The sequence below is a fragment of the Haemaphysalis longicornis genome, unplaced genomic scaffold (genome assembly GCF_048455015.1).
Source record: "Haemaphysalis longicornis isolate Haplotype H1 unplaced genomic scaffold, Haemaphysalis longicornis Haplotype H1 scaffold_5, whole genome shotgun sequence".
Lineage (NCBI taxonomy): Eukaryota > Metazoa > Arthropoda > Arachnida > Ixodida > Ixodidae > Haemaphysalis > Haemaphysalis longicornis.
This window is the reverse complement of record NW_027526385.1, coordinates 2,356,282-2,376,027: the sequence shown is the minus strand read 5'-3', so window position 1 is coordinate 2,376,027 and position 19,746 is coordinate 2,356,282. Positions and strand designations below refer to the sequence as shown.

General features: G+C 55.1%; 1 protein-coding gene across 1 annotated transcript in view; it reads left to right on the top strand.

The window, feature by feature from the left end:
• Positions 1-19,746, top strand: part of Nonc (serine/threonine-protein kinase Smg1) — a 112,993-nt gene that overhangs the window by 71,938 nt on the left and 21,309 nt on the right. Inside the window, 16 exon segments of the mRNA XM_077669770.1 lie at positions 3,398-3,604; positions 4,818-5,090; positions 6,943-7,044; positions 7,133-7,438; positions 7,895-8,149; positions 9,526-9,672; positions 11,033-11,287; positions 11,802-11,975; positions 13,592-13,780; positions 13,853-14,043; positions 14,175-14,307; positions 14,791-14,866; positions 15,163-15,368; positions 16,181-16,252; positions 16,513-16,713; positions 16,925-16,997. Of these exon segments, the coding sequence (XP_077525896.1) occupies positions 3,398-3,604; positions 4,818-5,090; positions 6,943-7,044; positions 7,133-7,438; positions 7,895-8,149; positions 9,526-9,672; positions 11,033-11,287; positions 11,802-11,975; positions 13,592-13,780; positions 13,853-14,043; positions 14,175-14,307; positions 14,791-14,866; positions 15,163-15,368; positions 16,181-16,252; positions 16,513-16,713; positions 16,925-16,997 (2,860 nt within the window).

Sequence of the window (19,746 nt, the reverse complement as noted above, 5' to 3'; positions counted from 1 at the left end):
ACACATCTGCATGTACGTTGCGCAAGCTGCATCTGTCAGCCTTCACTGCCGTAAAATTCCGAACAAGCTCACCCCTCTCCCCTTCACTCCGCACCCCGAGATGCGTGCCCCGGCCAGTCTATAATCCAATCCAATCCAATCCTGGTTAGCAGCCCGACAGCCCCTCTGCGCGCTATTTCTCGTTTCTCTCGTGGCGGTGTCGGTGTCTTTTGGCGGCGGCCTGTGCTCGATCTTGTTGCCGAGGGTGCCGTGGCACAGTCCTTGAGGGGCTGTGGCATAAGGTGTGACACCTGCCGGCCGCATCGGAAGGCAGCGTCAAAGCCGAGAGGAGGCAGAGCGAGTCTGTGCGGTGCGCAGCTGCGGTAGTTTGGATGCCCCTGGAGGCCTTGGTAGCAAAGCGAGTTCGTGTGTGTCCGAGTGCCACAGTTGCGTCTCGGGCACTTGCTGGCCCGCCTCGCCCCTCACAAAGGAACCCGCTGGATCACTCGCAGGAAGGAGTGCGGATGTTGGCGTCGGGGCACGAGGAGACCGGGGTGGGCTTCAAGAAGAATGTTGCTGACTTTTTGAGGGACTGACGCAGAGGAGCCTCCTTTTTTTGCTTTCCAATCAATTCTGATGAGAATTCATCACGGGCACGTTCAGTTCTTTTAGCTGATTTGAAATAGTCACATAGTTTTGATGTTTCCAAGATAAAAGTCTTCCCTCCTGTTCTTGAGAACAATAGAAAAAAAACTATTCATAGAAGCATTACCAGCAAGGCATGAACAGATACTAGATAGAAGTTGTGGAGCATGAAATGTTGGGAGCAGCTTTTTTTTTTTCCTAGCAGTCACATGCATGTTTACATCAATTATAACTCGTAGGTTTAACTCTTTCTTTGTGGTGAACGCAGTTCCGCCATCGGACGCGGAGTTCTGATGACTTCAAACGTCCCATGAAAGCTAGAAACAGCGCCTTGTGGACAATAATGCCACCTGGTGTGTTTAGTGAGAATTCGTTTTTCGATTTTATCACCTCTTGTGGCCAAATTCGCTTGCACAGGCGGCACCGACAGGGAAATTTTAAACCGTGGTAACGGCAAGTTGCGTGAAAATAGTGTCCACTTCACGGCACCCTCCGCAAAAGCGGACAGCTGAGGCAGGGACTTTGGCAGCTGCTGCTGCTTATTACTCCCGCCACGATGTGGGTTTGTCAGATGTTAATTCTGATAAAGATGCTCCCATTCAGCAGCCTCAGGCTTCAACTGGTGCTGCCAGGTTGGATTTTTTTTGACATTGCGCTCTATTTATAAACAAGCGTGTTTCCTATCTGATGGCTGCAGTTTTGCTTTCATGTGTGAAGTTTAGACAACATGCAGTGACGATGCTGTGCCAAATGCACCGCACCATATCGCGTTATCACCCACAAGATAGCTCAGCACTCGTGTCAGATTAGGGCTACGGAGCATCGCCACTGCTTCTCGGGAGTGCTGAATTTTTTTCTTGTTTTTACCACTGAAGTGATAAGGATTTTGTGTGAGAACACAAGCTAGTATGCTTGGATGCATATTTTAGAGACATTGACTTACTCTCGAAGGGCTTCGCGGAGTGGCACAGCCATCAGTTCTGCTAGGTTGACAGACCCGCTAAAATCAAAAACTTGGTGTACAGCAAATATGCATATAATGAATCATAGCTTAGGAACGTAGGAACAACTGGCATATCTTAGAGTTCCTAAAATAATTTTTAGGCTCAGTACAATCGCCTGTATGTATTGTGTGTATACTGTTTTTCTGCATTTTTTTCTGTTTTTTTTTACCAATAAACTGTAAATAATTGCACCTTTCACAAAACTGCTGTTATATGTTTTAAGAGCAATCTATACGCCACAATTTCATTCACAGCAATGCTAAATGGGGCCAATAGCTTAAGAGAGGAAAAAAGTGTTGTTTTCTTTTTAAGGTTTAAACATTGAGTTCCGTGCTAAAAAGCAATGGTCTTCTTAGGTGCAGCATATGCTGGGATGTACCTCGCGATAATTTTGTATTGCTGCAATACCGCTCGTGGCGCAGAAATGGGGGATTATGGACAAACTCCCGGGCCATCTCCACTAACGTGAAACCTGGGGAGGAGCGAAGCCTGCAGTGTATCAGTGTATTCTTGGTGCCCTGGCATTTTTGCCAACGGAGATGAAACCGTTTTGAGGTAGAGGTATACAGCTTTGCTGTAAAATTCTTGTGTCCTTGAAGCACGAAGCTTTCTAGCACGAGGCATTGGAAAACGAATGTCTCCGTGTGTTCTTTTAGTATGTGCTTTGTTTTAGTGCAACACATTGGAAAACAAGTGTCTCGGTGTTTTAGTACCGTGACGAAAAGCATGACGACAGTGGCAGGATACGCCGACAGCCCGAGCCCCTAAGGCGTTTCACCCCTAAAATTGTTATTTTGGTGTCATAATCTTGACGAAATCGAGCCTGTATGGCTTTTATAAGTGGGTGCTAGCTCGGCAAGCCAAGAGACAAAGACCTGTTCATTTCAAAAGTGATACCTAAAAAGGAAGCTTTTTTGAGCAGTTTGTCTCTCCCAAAGACCCATGTGCCCCCATAAATTTGTATTTTTGTGCATTCATCGTGGGGATACAGAACTGTTGCAATACGCAGGTAATGCAAAAGAATGGAATTCAATGCAGGACGTCTTCTGTGTCGGAAAGTCTTCATGAGGTTGTGACCTCACGAAGGGGCCTTCATGAAAAAACAAACTTTGTTCACATTGAAAGAACCAGTCTTTGGTTACCCACTCAGCTCTATGTTTGCCGCCGAAAATGTTTATTTTTTAATAATAAAGAAAAGCCAGAAACTTTGAAAAACTTTCACAGTTTGCAACACTATGACGTGGTAATGGGGCTACACTAAAAACAATTATCAGGTGGACATCCTCGAGAAACCAGTCCTGTGGGCAATCCGTGGACTGCCTTTAGACTGGGCGCCTCATAGAAATACGCAGGAAAATTGAGCGCTGGACCATGTCCCAGGCAGGGCCGAGTGCGTTGACGGAGTGTGTCTGCATTCAACTGACACGATCAGGTGGGAAACTGAGGGCCCACCTCGATTCTACAGTCATGCCTCTTAGCGGTGGCTGAGGTGCTGCCAAGTTGCTCGATTGAGGTCTGGTGGCGTCACAGAGAAATCGCCGTAACTTAGCTGGGGAGTCGCCACTGCTCCACCGGTTTTCCTCAGTGTCTGCACTGTTTGTTTTGCGGCAAAGCTGGTATCGTTGTTGTCGGGACAGCGCAGTGCCTTTTAACGAAGCAGGCTTGCGTCTTGCCCTGGCGGCCCGTCCTGCAAGCGCCAAGGGGGGCAGAGGCGGCGGCGGCAGCCTGTTTGTTGCGCAGCCACCGACGATGGCCCGGCCGTGGCGCAGGTGCGGCTGCTGGTGGGGGAGCTCCGGCGCATCACCCTTCTCTGGGACGAGCTGTGGCTGGGGGCCCTGAATGCGCACAGCAGCGAGGCCCACCGGCGCATCCGCACCCTGGAGGAGGAGGTGGGCCGCGTCCGGGCCAACAGCGGCCTCAGCGCCGCCCAGAAGGACACCCTCATCCGCGACAAGCATGCCCTCTTCCTCTGCCCCGTGAGTCCGCCCGTTCGGAGGCGTCCGCACACTGCGCTGCTTGGGTTGCTTATGGTAGCCCTGAGCCAGTAACAAAGGGTAGTGCATTATTCCCTGCCCTGACGCCACTAAATTACAGTACCCACTAATCATATGAGGAATACAATTACACCTCCAGCCGTACCCGCCGTGTACATTGCAGTACAACTCTCCACACACATTGGTAACATTGGTAACTACATTGGTTCAAGTTCAACTACATTGGTTCAACAAGGCACCCGTATGGGAGCCGAAACATATTTTTTGGATTTTAAACATTCTTGGTCAGTGCCAGTTTTTATAGTCATGTGCCTGGCCAGATGGGTTTCCGTCCACCCCTCGATTTCATTTTTTCAAGTTCTCTAGCAAGCGATTTCTGGTGCTATATTCTGGCGATTTCTGGCGCTATCTGACGCTATATCAAAGGGTTGATTGTACTTTCAAATGCTGTATGCACCGACATCTTCGAGCACAGCAAGTGATCGAAAGGCAAAATGTGTCACTTTTTGAAATAGTGGTGGCTGGGTTCATAATAACTGCAGTGGTTTATAACTTTCAGTGATTGTTCTTGCAGTTGCATGAGGTTTTGTACATTCTTCCCCAAAATACAATACTGTAAGAAATAGAGAACCTCTGGATGAAGGCATGTGCTATGAAGCATAGTTTGGTCAAAATAATTTTCTGCTTGAAGCAGAACTTGGCAATTTGTTTTGGCTCGCAAATGAAGGGAACAGGCTCAAAAGGGCAGGTACAAATGCGAGGCTTCATTACTTGAGCAGAGCAAGCGACTATGTAGGTAGTTGTGCACATGGGGCATGGTAATCACAATATACCATGTGTGGCTTCCTGACTGGCAGCTATCAACATCAGGAGGGTTGCTAGGATGGCTGCTGGCGAGGTGGCCCCAGTTCGGTGGCCATCTCAGGGTTGTTGGCCCTTGCGATGGTTACTGCTGCACTGACCATCGGGGCAGGATGTCCTCTCTGCAAAGCGTCCCCTGTTCGCCCCCAACGTGCCGGCACATGGCGATGAAGTGGCAGGTGCCTTCACCTGTGCGGAACGAGGTGGAAGGGAATCCATGGGACGCGCTTTAATGGGGCCGTAGTGGCTGGCAAAGGAGCGGGCCAGAGGAGACAGGATTTCCCAAAGGTATTGCGTTTGAAGGAGCGTGACGTCCCCCCTCCTCCCATTGCAGACGCTGCGGCTGCTGGAGCAGCTGCAGGCGGTGGTGACTGCGCGGGAGCCCGAGACCCCCCACGAGCAGTGGTTCCGGGAGGTGCTGGGCCCGCAGGTGGTGGACACGCTGAACGCGCTGCGCAACCCGGCCGACCCCTGGCGCCCGCAGGCCAGCTGGGCAGCCCTGCGGCGGCTGCACCTGCGCCTGCAGCGGCGCCCCCACGAGGAGGGGCCCCAGCTGCTCATGGAGCGCGTCTCCCCCGCACTGGCCACCGCCCTGCGCGACTCGCGGGTGAGCCCCGGGGGGGGGGGGCACAGCTTGAAGGACTATACGTAGGCCTCAGCCCTGGCAGCGGCAGGCTCTGCTGTTTCAGCTTCACTCCCGCTGACCTGCCACCAGCATGGTCAGAAGATGCATTGCAGGCAGGTGGACGCAAGGGCCTTCTGTACTTGCTGAGCGCGTACTTGCAACAGCCAGGGGCATGCGAGACGGCCATTGTGTGCATGCAGCAGTCGCACGCGCACTCCTTTACCCCTGCTCCCAGGTGGCAGTGCCTGCTTGGAAAGCTTCACCGGGGTCCGCCTGCAGAGGGAAGGGCTTTGACGACAGGCTTGGCCCGGATGCCATCGTACTGAGATCGCATAAAAATAAACAACCACTTTCTGCTTGGCTTCTGATATTTGCAACACAAGCGAATGCCAGTGAGGAAAGGCTTTTCGAACAATGGCATTGGTTGAGTATAATTTTGCCTCAACTCGCTCGAGGTGCTTTGTGATATGCTCTTAATGTCATTACAAAAAAAGAAAAAAGAAATAGCACAGCTTGCACTAGTGGGGCAAGATTTAAGAAAGAGCAGAGCTGGCGGCCCCTTTCCCTTCGTCGGAGACCTAGCTGGTGCACCTCGCACGGATTGCCAGACTTGTCACGCTGAAAGTGCCCCATGACTGGCAGGCCCGGATCGTTTAGTCCACAGGCTTTCATGTCTCTCCCAAAGGGGACCACGTTAGCACGCACCAGAACCCGCGGCAGCCGGCTTCTAGAACTCAGCGTCGGTAGCGGGAACTTGGTGTCTGCTCCTCACTGTAGGTGTGCACGCTCGCGAACTGGTGAGAAAAAGAGCACGCAGGAGATCACACCACTAACGCTGGGCAGAGTGTGCTCGAAGACAGGGTCGGCTGACGGCGGGCACTCCTCACGAGGGGCACGCTCCCGTGCACTCTGTGTTTGTTTGTTTGTTTGTTTGTTTGTTTGTTTGTTTATGTATGTATGCATCTGCGAGCCCTTTTTGCGAACGCCACTGGACCGAGCTCTAGCTTAAACAGCTCAGCTGTTAAAAATGGAAGGGAAATGGCCGAGAGGAACTCCAGCTTTGTTTCCAAGCAAACAAGGCACTGTTGTTCATCGAGGGCTACGACACGCGTGACGTTTCAGTTGAGACGAGAAGCTGTTCAGCCTCCTGTGGCTCGTTGGGTGGAGCCGCTCGGGGCCTCGTGGGTGAGAGCAGCCTGAAGGAGAGCGCACGCAGTGTGCAGACCCGCTTGTCCACACATCTCGCGCGATTCACTTGCTTGGGGCAGTCTCAAGTGGCCCCACTGTGCGAAACTTGGACAAGCACTTTAAGCAGCATTCTTCCAAGGGGCATTGGCTGTGGTTGTGCGAGGCCACACGAGGCTGCAGTTATTTGTAGTTCAGAAGCAAAGAGGAAAAAGAGAACCGGGAGGTAGTCACACTGACTACCACCTGCAGTTTCGGGCGTGTGTAACGTATGGCTTCGAGCCACCTGACACAACGTGCACTTCCTCGTCAACACGTCACGTAAACCTGTAGATCAGTGATTGGGAACTACGAAATGTTTCCCTTGTGGTGAGTGCACTCCTTTTGTGACTGACATGGCTGGCAAGCATGGAAGTTGGTGAGACCAAAGCAGTGGCCGTAATGAAGTGAATTCTGCTCCCCTTTCAGCTTAGTTGAATGGAGGATGCACCTAGAATTGCCACGGTAGTTAGTCTAGAGAAGCAAAGAAGGAAGCGTGGGACCAAACTGTAGTGGGAAATTCCCGGCAGGAAAGGGTGGCAAGTTCAACGGCCGAGGCTCCCATCGAAGCGGAGTGACCCCGCCCCCTGCTGCCGTGCCTCGCTCGCAGGTTCCCATGCCGGGCTGCTCTGGAAACGTGCGCATTGCGGCTGTCCAGTCGTCCATTGCCGTGCTGCCCACCAAGACGAAGCCCAAGAAGCTGGGCTTTCAGGTGGGCCCCCTTCTTTTTCGAGGGGCTCGGCCACGTGGGGGTCGCCAGAGGCAGTGCCGCGAGCGTGCTCCCTCCTGGTACGCTGCAGGGCTCGGACGGGGGCCGGTACACGTTCCTGTTCAAGGGCATGGAGGACCTGCACCTGGACGAGCGCATCATGCAGCTGCTCAGCATCTGCAACGGCCTGCTGGCCCGCGGGGGCGGAGGGTCGTGCCCCCGTGCGCGCCACTACGCAGTGACCCCGCTGGGCTCCCGGTCGGGGCTCATCCAGTGGCTGGACGGGGTGACCCCGCTGTTCGCCCTGTACAAGCGGTGGCAGCAGCGCGAGGCTGCCCCGGCCCTGCGGCCCTCCGAGCTCTTCTACGGCAAGCTGGCCCCGCTGCTCAAGGAGCAGGTGGGTGCCCCGTGGCAGGGCAGGCTGGGGCCTGCGACAGGAAAATGGGAAATTAGCGCGAATCATTGGGAAATTGACACGCTGGCAATTTGAGCCCCGACATCGAGTTACTTCAGCTGGTCCTTTTTTGTTTCAATTGCTTAACCTGAGCAGTAGTGCATCACCGCTTCGTACCAAACCCTCGGAAATGGCGCACCAACAGACTCTTTGGTGCTCTTGCCTTTCCCTGGGTGATACGTGGGTGGCCGCGCTTTCCGTTGCCAGAGAATGGCGAGGGGCGGACAGTGTCGCAGTTATGCAGAAGGCCCTTTTCTTGCTGCCTCCCTTTTCTAGCTCTCCCCTTCCTCCATGCCCAAACTCAAAGTAAGTACGACCCTCCCAGCAGCAGCCCCCCCAGGGCCCCCGAGGCTCTGGCTCCCTCCCACTGCTCACGCCTCCGTACGGCACTTGGCGCAGGGCATCCACAGCTTGGAGAGCCGGCGGGAGTGGCCCGTGGCGGTGCTGGTGCGCACCCTGGAGGCCCTGATGGCCGAGACCCCCCGGGACCTGGTGGCCCGGGAGCTGTGGTGTGCGGCGGCCAGCGCCCCGCACTGGTGGCGGGTGACATGCGCCTTCAACCGCTCCACGGCCGTCATGTCCACTATCGGATACGTCATCGGCCTCGGCGACCGCCACCTCGACAACGTGCTGCTCGACCTGCGCACGGGCGAGGTGCGTGCCTGTCAAGGGGGGGCAGGGACACTTGGGAAGAACAAGCGGATGACACAAGCACAGATCAAGTGTGCAGTCTGCGCCAGTGTCGTTCGTTCCTTCTTCCAAAGTGAACTCATGCCAACTCGCTCAGTTTGCTGTTCTGCTAAGCTACCTGTAGCACTACGACCCTCTGTCTAGCCACCTAGTCTACTGACTTGCTTCAGTCCAATTTGCCTGGTTGTCTAACTTGATCTTGTCTAATTTGTCAGTCGTTCTGCCCTTCAACTCAATCCAGTCCAATGTAATATTTCATTAGATGTGTATTGTTCCTTGATTGCATGCCGGCAGGTCACCATTGCAGCAGGTAGAACAGCAGCCGCTGTGTCCTTGCATTACACACAAGTTTGCAAGTTCCAGTATCAGCCAGGACAGCTGTTATTCACCGACAGAGGCCTAGCGCAATGCCAAAAACAAGGAAGTTAGCGCCAATGTCCACGTTCCCTCTTAATTGATTATGAGGATTGACGTGCTGATGCTACACAGGCAATGAGGTGCGCCGTAGTGGAGGGCATGTGCTGAGATCTCAAACGCACGGGCATTTTCAGTTTTCGCCTCCATGGGAAAAGTGGCTGCCACGGCCGGAAAACAAACCCGCCATGTCCTTGGGCTCAGCAGCGCAATGCCTGGGCAACTGAGCCACCGCGGTGGGTCCTCCCCTCTTAGTTAACTCTGAGTCGGCATTGTCCACTGCTGTCCAGACAAAACTGAAGACAGGAAACGTGGCTGCTGTTGAATGGGACCTAAGGTTGCGGCTTTCTTCTGTCGGGCCCATTGTGGCAGCCTTGCTCTGTGTAGCTGTCAACAGGACACTGATCTATAATTGCCAGCGTGCAGTCAGTTGAGTAGAGAAAAAAGAGCGGGAGCGAGAGCAGAGTTGAGACAAACCAAAATAATCAGTACTTCCTTGGCATGTTTTTCTGTGCTTATTCAACTGCAACACCGGTATCAGTTGGTTCCGTAAGCTATGGGTAAAAAATTTGGGAACCACCAGGGTAGAGCATACCGACAGCTGTTGTGGTACCAATAACGTGGAGTTTAAGTGCCAGTGTGCCATTTCCCTGTCCATTGGTGCTTGTGGCACCTGCTGGCATTTAAATAGGTGGCTGGAATGCTATCAAGGTGCCGGAACAACTGCTATCATGCAGAATGATTTGGGTGCGAGTGCATTTTGTCCCTTTTCCGTCTTTGGGCATTACAGCGAGCCGATTTGGAAGAGCCCTTGATTTTGAAGGAAGGGGGGGATAATGAAGAGTAATTCTGGCATGCCTTTTGGTTCTCATCGATGGCAAGAGAATAATCCGAGGAGGGTGCCCTCTGGTGTCCTGCTGCCGCAGGTGGTGCACATTGACTACAACGTGTGCTTCGAGAAGGGCAAGAACCTGCGGGTGCCCGAGAAGGTGCCCTTCCGCATGACGCCCAACATCGAGACCGCCCTCGGGGTCACCGGCGTCGAGGGGCAGTTCCGGCTCGCCTGCGAACAGGTCGGTCGGCCTCCATCCTGCCCCACTCGGGCACCGCCGCTGCTCCTCTGTGCGTAGCACGCGCGGTGGGGCACAGTTGTGTTGCCACTACCACTACTAGCTTTGCTGGACCACCAGGCTTAATCGCCATGATCGCGACTGCAGCATGAGGGATGCAAGAACCAGAAAGGGGCCACACACAGTGCTGTTTTTGTTCGTTGTCGTTCCTGCGTCTGCTTTTCTGCGCTTCTAGTCGGAACCACGTTGAACCAACGAGCAATCGGGCTCGCCAAACTTAATTCACTGTGTTGGAATATTGTGGTGCTTAAGAAGCACAATTTCCACGTCAGTAACGTAGCACAACAGCCAAAATTACGTACCTTTGTGGCAGGTGCGTATGATAGAAGCATTGCTTTCTTGCTTGCCCTGAATTTCAGTGCACGTCCGTCACTTTTACTTGGGTGCAGTTGTGGGAAACCTCTCGCTGGTGCCGGTCAATACTCGAGGCACTGCGTGGGTGAAGCCAGGGCATTTGAGGTGGAGCTCGAGAGCTGCTGTGCTGTCAGGGCAGTCACCTGTGCTGGAACCTTTGCAGCCACCTTGTTTGCTGTACTGTTGGCATGCTCTTCGACAGCAAGTGTAAACAGTCTGAAGTTAAGCAGCCCCTTGCTCCTGATCCAAGTGGGGGGGCAACTGGCAGACGAGGGTCTTGTCAGTGACGCTGCTACCGCAACACGAGCTGTCTTTAGATGCCTGTTGGCAACACTCGTCATATGCGAACCTAGAAGGCAAAAGTTGTGCTCTAAGGGGTTTGTTATGGTGGTGAGTTGGGTTTTTTTTTTTTTTTTTTTAAGCACCCTTTCAATTTGCAGTTATTTTCAGACAAGAAAAGTGCATGTGAAGGTAGTGTTTCCATCCTCCGTGAAAATTTGGTTGTGCTGGCCATTACACCACACACTGGCAAGTCTGGAGGGCTAAATGTAATGAATTGCTAGCATGTACAACCTGTACACTACCAAACAAAAAGTTAGTGTTTACTGTGAAACAAAGGAAAATAAAGGTTCTGAAAGCCAAGGTAGCACGAAAACACAATGCGAACCAACGTTGTTACAGTAGTTGGTGCGGTGGAACTGCACACAGTGGGACTGCTTTGCTGCACTGGTGCAAGCAGTGCAGCCTACATACATTTTTTCTCGAATGCAGCTTCAGTAGCACTCTGTGCTGGTTTGCACGACAGTGCAACTATCCGCACTAGTCTGGGCTAAAAAAAGATGTCCCCAGTGTTTTCCATCCCGCGCCAATTGAAGGTGCCGATTTGCAGTCCACCAGTAAGAGCGGCAGGAGTGGCGAGGCTCACGGTGCGAGTGTGCGTGCTGCGCAGGTGCTGAAGGTGCTGCGGCGTGGCCGGGAGACCCTGCTGACGCTGCTGGAGGCGTTTGTGTACGACCCCCTGGTGGACTGGGAGGGGGCGGGCGGGGGCTGCTCGCCGGCCTCGCGCCTGGAGCGGGACATGGCCGCGGCCCTGCTGGCCATCCGCATCCGGGAGGCCGCCCAGCCCTGGGCCCACAACCACCGCCTGCTGCGGGAGGCCCTGGACACGGCCGCCGCGCTGCTGCTCCAGTGGCAGCAGGCACAGGTAGTACCTCTCTCACTGGGCGCATCGCCCCACACCCACACCCACATTCGTCTCCCCCCTCCCGGTTGCCGAACAGCAGCAGGGCCGGCTTGTGCATTCCACAGCTGCTGGTGCTGCAAGAGAGAGGGGGACGGGGGCACGACAAGGCTGGGCACAGAGCATAAAGCGAGTTCCACGGGCGCCTGTTCTTGGGGCCGTCCTGTGGCCGTCCTGTGCCCTCCAAGGTGAAGGGGAGCAGAAAGGCTAGTGGTGGCAGAGCCCAGTGGAAGGTGCAGGGGTGGGCATCGGGGTGTCTCGGATGCACAGCGTACATTTGCAAAGGTCACGAGCACAACGGGCCGTCAGTAGACGGAGCGTAAGCAGGAAACGGGGGCTGAAAAACGTGTAACTGGGTAGACGCTGTCTGCTGTTGCACGCCCCAAAGCGGAGCGAGCGTGCAAGGATAGAAAAGTGTGGTCTAGTGTGCGCCCCGGGTTGTCTATCCGTGCCAACCAACCGGCCACCCACCTGCCAGGGGTGCGTGCACGGAGCGGAGCAGCGCCTGGGCGAGGCATGTGCCCTGCAGACCCTGCTGGAGGAGGCCCTGGCTTCGGAGGGCAAGGACCACCCGCTCTTCTCCCTGCCTGCCCGGTACCGCGACTGGGCCCGCGTCCAGGGCTCCCGGGACGCCGCCATGGACGCCCTCAAGGTACCCGGGCACAGGGGCTTTGGCCCGCTTGTCTGTCACTCGACGATTTAGCCGCCTGGCCAGAGGGAAAGAGTTCTCACAGATCTGCACACATAGGCAGGTCTAGTCCAAACTACCGCATCTGCTGGCACAGCTTGCACTGCAAAGGAAGGCCAAGTCGTACGTTTATCAGCGGTCGTTCAGTTTCTCTACGCTTTTGGGGTGCACCAAATGAACTTTGCAGAAGCGACGGAACCTTTGTTTGGGAACTTATTCACGATCGTTTCTGCGCATGACATCGCACTTTAGCCCCAACACTTTCCTCTGTAAGAAGGAAAAGTATGCAGAAGGTGCAAAAGAAAAGGTGGATTCTTTTTAGCTAAGCAATGCTCTCTTTTTGTGGCGGCCTGGAGTGCTTTAGTCATGGCCCGCCGCGGTGGCTCAGTGGCACAGGGTGTTGTGCAGCTGACCCCAAGGATGCGGTTTTGGTCCCGGCCGCGGTGGCTGCTTTTCTGATGGAGGGGTTGAAAAGGGAGATATTGGCACACATTAATTAAAGGGACACTAGAGGCCGAATGAAATTTTGTTTTAACTGAAAGATTGCACGTTTTGTAGCTCACTCAGCTTTTGCTCGACGAGCAACGATGCGATATTTGCTGAGAAGTAAGTAAGTGAGGCTAGCGCTTCTCTCACCTTCATCTGCAAAAAAGGAGCCAAGCCAGTGAAGCCCCGTCACTGTCTAGAGCGCAAGCGCTGGCATCAGTAGCTTTTGCGTCTCAAGCCGTGGCCGACTGCGGTAACGTTTTTCTGGCCAAGGAAGCTGGCTTAGACTTTAATGATTTTGGAATACATAGAGTGTCACTCCTCCTCCTCCTCCTCTCCCACATGCAGAGAACGCTAGGTTAGAAAATCAGGCGTGCTGCTTGACCAGCCGCAGTGCATCTTGTTCCCTTTGCCGCTTCTAATGAAGGTACTTTAGCTGCTTCCGGTCGGGGTGACTGCTTGCAGGAGCTCGGGCGCTCACCGTCGCAGGTTGTTGGCTGTGCTGGTTGCGCACCAGTGCTTTTCCAAAACGAAACTGAAAGCTGGCTGAGTAGTGCGCTAAGCAGTCTGCTGCCTCGCAGTGTACAAAAGCTGCAGTCTGTGTTCTTTAGATACGATCAGCTCGTGGAAAGCTTTGATGTACGTTTATTTCTCATGCTCAACCACTCGGGAACTGTTTATTTCAGCAAAACATTTATATAGATGCTTGTCCAGTGGGCTATTGCCGTTCACTACTTTTGTGATGTCACAATCCGTAGTACCCAAATGCGTACGGGACGTCGTTCCCTGTTTTCACGTTTTTGGCATTTTTTGCCTCGTTAAACAACTGCTAGTTGTGAGAATGGTGTATTTAGATTCTCAGCACCAGAGTCCATCGATACAGACCAACTTGTTTCCACCCTTTAGTGTCCCTCTAAAGAGACGCTCATAGAGGTACCCTTGCGCCAATAAACACAAACAAAGCAAGATCCCCGGGTGGTTGAAGATAATCTGCAGCCCTTCACTACGGCGTGCCTCATAGCCCAGGTCTAAGTTGGGAGAGTTAAGCCTCCAGTGTTTGAGAAATGCGAACGTAGTGCCCCCTCCCCCCGCAGGAGAAGCTGGAGGAGTGCCGCCACTGGGGCGCGCTGCACGTGGCGGCCCTGTCGGCGCTGTCCTCGGGGGCCACGTCGGAGCGCTGGCGGGCGGCCCTGTCGTCGGAGTCGGCGCCCGAGTCGGTGGCCGCCCTGGAGCCCCTGGTGGACTTTCTGCAGAGCTCGGGGCAGCTGCAGCTGCTCCAGCAGGTGGGTGGGTGCCCCTGGCGCGTGGCACGGACGGGTGGACAGGGCAGGGGCTTGCCTCTGGAACCTGCGCAGTGCGAGGAGAGCGAGGGGGAGCTGGCGGGGGTGCTGCAGCGGCTGCGGCCCACGCTGCAGACGACGCTGGAGCTGCTGGGCACGTACGGGGCCATCGTGGTGCAGGCGCCCAACTGGCACCAGCCCAACCACCGCCTGCAGCACTGGCAGCAGTGGCTCCAGGGGCTGCAGCAGGACTTCACCCTGGCCAAGTGAGGGCCCCGCTATTCCCCCTCCCCCTTCACTGCGGGCCTTGGCCTGTTCTTCTCGCAACTGGCGGTAGATGGGGATGAGTCACATGGGGCAGGTGTGCGTCACAGGGAGCGTTCTCTCTTGCGGCCAGGTGCCAGGAGGTGATATCGGAGTTCCACCACCACTACGGGGTGGGCACGGAGATCACCTATGCCCAGACTGCCCTGGCCCAGCACTACGAACTGCAGTCGGCCGTGGCGGACTGCAACTCGCACATCGTGGCGGTGAGTTGGGCCCCCCCCCCTCCCCCTGGTCTTGTGGCTGCACTGTGCCGCCAGAGTTTGAGCGGGGATGGGAAGAAGAGACGAGAGGTGGTGCCTGCGCTTGCTCAGGTGTGGGTCACTGGGACAAGGGACAGTCGGTGCTTGGCTGCGGGGAGAAGAGGGGTGCAGCCGCCCTTCACCGGGGTCCCCACCACCGTGCCAAGTGTGGCTGTCCAGCTGGGCAGCTGCTGCTTCCACGGGGAACAGCGGCACAGGGTCACGAGCTCCCACGAGTCTCTGGTCCACAGTAGAAGTGCACACTTTGGCAGCACCTTAGGGGTGTGTTGATTGACTTTCTGGGCTGTGTGGTGCCAGCTTCTTGCAGCGCTCGAGTGAGCACTGTGCTCTTCCTGCGGCGGCCTTCTCTGGCCCCCTTGCCAGCAGTTGGTCCGCTGGGCCCCGAGGGCCGGTTGGCTGACCGAGGGTCCTCCGTGCTGCATGCAGGTGCTGGAGCGCAAGCAGGCGGAAGGCCCCGACTACGTGCCGGACGCCATGGCTGCCCTCCTGGCCCTATCCCAGGGTGAGCCCCCTAACCCACCCAGCCACTGGACCAGTCGGGGGCAGCAAGCGTTGATCGGGGTGGCACCTAGGCAGCGGGGCAGGGAACGGCACGAGTGCCGCCTGTTCCCTTCCTCTTGTGCCTGTGCTGCAAGTTGCACTGTCCACTCACCCAGCTGTCCGTACTGCAGTAAGGGTTGATTGAGAGTTTGAGGGACGCCTGTGAGGACAGCGAAGGGAGTGAGCGAGTGGGAAAGGAACAGGATGGAGCAGTGCGCTGCATGGAGAGTGCTGACCGACGCGACGTGCCCCGTGCAGGGCCAGGCCAGCGGGTGGAGATGGTGGGGGCCCTGCTGGGCGCCCTGTGCCCCTGTGCCCAGAACCTGGTGGTGATGGAGACGGCGGCGGCCGCCTCGGGGGACCGGCTGGCCGACCTGCAGTTCTGGGCAGCCGACTGGTTCCTCCAGGACCTGTACGCGCAGGCCTCGGTGGCACACCAGCTCGCCCAGGCCCTGGCACAGCTGGTGAGGAACGCTGGCGGGGGGCAACTGCTGCTGTCAGCTTTCCTCACGGAGGGGGCGAGAAGGGAAGGCGCCTGTGTGTCAAGGTTTCGGCACACATTTAAGATCCACCCCGGGTGGCCACAGATAATCCGGAGCCCTCCACAGTGGCACGCCTCATGGCCCAGGTGCAGCTTCGATGCATTGGACCCCACAATCAGTCGAGCAGCTGCAGCTGGGCACTGCCGCAAACACGTCGTGTTTATCCTTGGTTACCAGCGCCTGGTCGTGCCTGGCTCTCTTATCCCGGGTTCGTTTGGGAATCCTGCACGTTGTGTGGATGCGGGGTGGAAGGCCACTCGGCTTTGACGGCCATCTGCTGTGCCAGGGTGGCTGGAAAAGTGGCATTCGCAGCAGGCTCTGCATGGTGGAACAGTGTGTGGTCGCCTGGACTCACTGAGTCACAGTTAGGCTGGGCTGGGCGCCACTTGTGGCCCTGGACATAAGGATGGGGTGGGAGATGGTTGTTTGACCAGCCTGTGCGAAAAAAGAAGACAAGCTCCTCCCGGTTGTTTGTGTGCAGCCACGGTAAGCAGCAGTGATAGTTTGCCTAGATGGCTTGCTGGTGGGCCCTGTGTGGCAATTCAGAGGCTTCCCTCTCCGTCTCTCTCTGAAGAACCTGCTCTGGTTCCTCTTTTGAAGACCCATGCCCTTCGTCGTCTCTGGCACTAACGAGCTCTCTCACATGACATGCTTGATTGCCTTTGAGGGAGAGGGGCCTGGGAGAGGTGTCCTTTCTCAGCGGACGTTCTTCTCCCTCTGTCCCACCGGTGCAGGATCCTCCGAACGAGATGCTGCAGCTGTGCTCTGCTGCAGAGGCCATCCACAACGTGTTTGCGGCCCTCCTGGTGAGTGCCATGGGGTCCCCCTCGCGTTGCGGGCCTGGCATGGGGGCTGCCTGTGGGCGCTGCCCGCCACGCCTCCTTACTGGCTGGAGATTCCCCAAGGGGGCAGCAGCACGCGGGCAGCAGAATGCCGCCAGTGGCGGACTGCTGCCCCTCCCTGGCGAGCACCCCGTGTGGAGAGGGGAGGGCCCCAGCGGGCTTTCTGCGTGGCGGGTGGTGGCGTGCCCCGTGGGTGACCCTTGCCCCCACCCGCGTGTGCACAGGACCTGACGGTGCAGTTCCAGACGGTGATCCTGCCGGAGGCCCTGAAGCGGTCGGCCGACCCCACCGTGGTGGCCCTGGTGTCCCAGCTGCACCAGGGGCCCCTGGGCCAGGGGTTGCACGAGGAGGCCCTGGCCCAGGGCGAGCGCGCCCTCGGGGAGCTCTTCGAGGGGCTGCGCGGCCGCATGCTGGACGGACAGCCGGTGAGGGCCCCGACAGTCGCTGCCGGTTTTTGGGCCGAGGCCCAAGTGGAGTGGAGCTAGCGGTTGGGGGCTGGTTACTCCTGGCTTAGGGATGCAGCGTGTGTTGTCTCTACCCCAGGATCGTCCCCCCTCCCACATCATTACGTCTTGTTGGACAGGGCTAGACTAGGAATGTCCCTGGTGGAAATCTCGTCCCAATCTCTGTTTGCAGTACACACCAACGCCGGAAATCCAAGACATGAAAGCTGCCTTTGCACGGGCCATGGAGTCAGAGGACAGGAGGGGTGAGTGCTTTCCCACAAACCGGGTGAAATTTCCCTCGGCAGCTCTTGACAAGTGGCCAAGATTGGCGGAGCTGGCCTCTTTTGCTGCTGCTGGTTGTGCTACGAGGTACGAGTTGTACTACAGTTAAACCTCCATATAACGAAGTCGTTGCGGCCGAAAATTTCGTTAAATCGAGAATTTCGTAAAATCGAGGTTTCGATTTTACAGTTAATTTAACCAGTTATTGAGGTTTCAAAACCTTGCCCATCACTCAGAAACAACTGCTATGTGGTTACCTCTCCACTTAAACCGAAATTTGTACTAAATCTTGCCGCAAAAATTGTGTGAATTAAAGGCATTGGAATTCAGATAGCCGACAGTAGTTCATGTGTCGTCGTAAAACCGATGCTTTTTCCGCAACGCTGCATTAAATATGATAGCAGACTAGGTTTCCACTTTTTCTTTTTTTCATTTCGGTCACTACTAAACGCCGCTGTTAGTCAATTGAACCCGCATCCACGCCCCGTGAACTTCACCCCGGCGAGGTGCTGGTTCGAAGTTACACCTCTTTTCGTCTGTTCAGTGGTAGGCTTAGGCGCGGCGTTGAGGGGTGTGGCGGGAAAACAGTGGAAGGGTGCTATAAAGCTTTCGAAAGACTTTTTTCATGCACAAAGGCTCTGCAGTATGGGTGTGTGATGCAACCACGACACTCGAGATAAAGCCATGATTGAGAGTTGAGCGGAGTACACATGGACCGCTCCACTTTGTGGAGCAGCGCTTACGTGCTCCCGCTAGAGCAGAAAGCTTACATTAAATATCTTCTGGTCAAATTTGATTAAGCACTTACTTTTATGCCCGCTGAGCCTTAAAGAAACCAATTTCTCCGCATTGCAGCTGTCTAATGAACACGTTTTGACCACGTTCGGAGAGCAATTTATTGCCACCAGCACTCGATAATCAAGCCGTAGTGAAGAAGTCCGTAAGCAGTGCTTGGCGTTTCATGACCAGGGTGGGTTTTTTGTGACGCTCGTATGCTGACAGTGCTAACAAGGCTTGCTCTTAAACATTCACGTGCACCTGCGTGCCTCCGCAACGTCGATGGCATCCATCACTTCAATGGCCTTCGGTTTCACCGACACTTCCTCAGGCTCTTGTTCGGAACACTTTTCTTTCCCTTGGAGTGCTCATGCTGCTTATAAGACTCATCTAATGATGGACTAGCAAAATATTAATGTGGTTATCAGTGAGCACAACCTAGAGCAGCAGCACCGTGAGCAAGGACGCGTACAAAAAAAACAAAATTCCCCCGCATTTCCCCGAGGGGGAGAATGTGAAAGTGCGAATGCACGGTTGTCGGCCCGCTTGCGGCGCTTGCGCTCGGCCCCCGCAGCCCACCGCCTCGCCGCCTTCTCTTCCATCTCTTCCATCGGGTTTGTAGTATCACGTGTACACCACGCAGTTATCAAGCCGCTATAACGCCGCTGAGTCGCCAACGCACGCCGCTGACGACGTAGTTTGAATGCGTTAAAGATATAAGGCGCGTCACTAACGCTGATATCACGTCGCGTCCATGGCTTGGTCGGTAGAGCGTCGCGCTGCGGCCGCAAAGTCCGCGGATCGAAACCTGGCGCCGGATGCTGTTTCTTTATAGAGGAGCACTGCGGACGCCGACGCCGCCGACGCCGGCGGTGGATGGTTTGGGGTCGCTTATAAAGTGCATTCGCACTTAAAACACTAGAAGTAGGCTACGGCCTTCGGCAGCCTAAGCATAGAGGGCACTGGCGTAGGAATGGTGGCCGCACTATTAAACCGTCAATGACCGCTAGCGGTTTTTGAGCAGCTTCCTTCATCGCTTTTAATTGTTGTCAACCGCATAATTCACCGCTTTTATTTCATTTTAGCCTTTTAAAAGTTAATGCGAGTACTGAATGTTTTCAATGTAGGCTCTGAGAGGTAAAATGAAACGTGCCTTGACCGGAATTTCGTTCTTCCTTTCTCGCCATGACTTCGTTAAATCGAAAGCGCCGCACGAAATTACTGCGTAAAATCGAGATAAAAATACATGGATTTAGCAAAATTTTGATAGAAAACTTGAAAAAATTCGTTATATCGCGAATTTCGTTAAATCGAGGTTCGTTATATCGAGGTTCAACTGTATCACCACACAGCACTACTGAGTTGTGGCACTCGGATGCAAGGGGAGCTCGGGTGCCCAGGGTGCCGTTCTCAGCCCATTCCTGAGGCACGCCATCTGCTTCCTGACCACGGGTGGCTAGCAAGCAGTTTACCAAATGGACAAGTGTCTGCACAATGCGGTCTTGTGCCCCTTGGCTTGCACAGTAGAACCGCGTTGATACGTTCACAGTTCGTACGATTTCCCGGTTACTACGCTCTCAATTGTGAACACTAAAAATGCCCCATAATGTTACGGTGCTTTTTTCCTGTTTACTACGGTCCTGGATTACACGATTTCCTGGCAAGCACGTTCAAATCCAACTACGATCAGATGATACGTTTTACGGTGGACTAAAAACGTGCTGACGTGCGGGCGGACTGCGCCTCAGCGCACGCAGCGCAATGAGCAGGTGAAGAGCTGCAGTCTGGCCGCCTGGGTCACTGTGGCGGCTTTCCTGCAGTGCTGGGCTTGCCGGACTCACTTGGTAACACCGCTGCCTACAACCAACGTCACCTGTATAACAGCGCCCCAATGTGTGAAACGCTGACCTTGGAAGAAATTTTGGCTGAATGATGCCATGCAGCAGCGCTGGT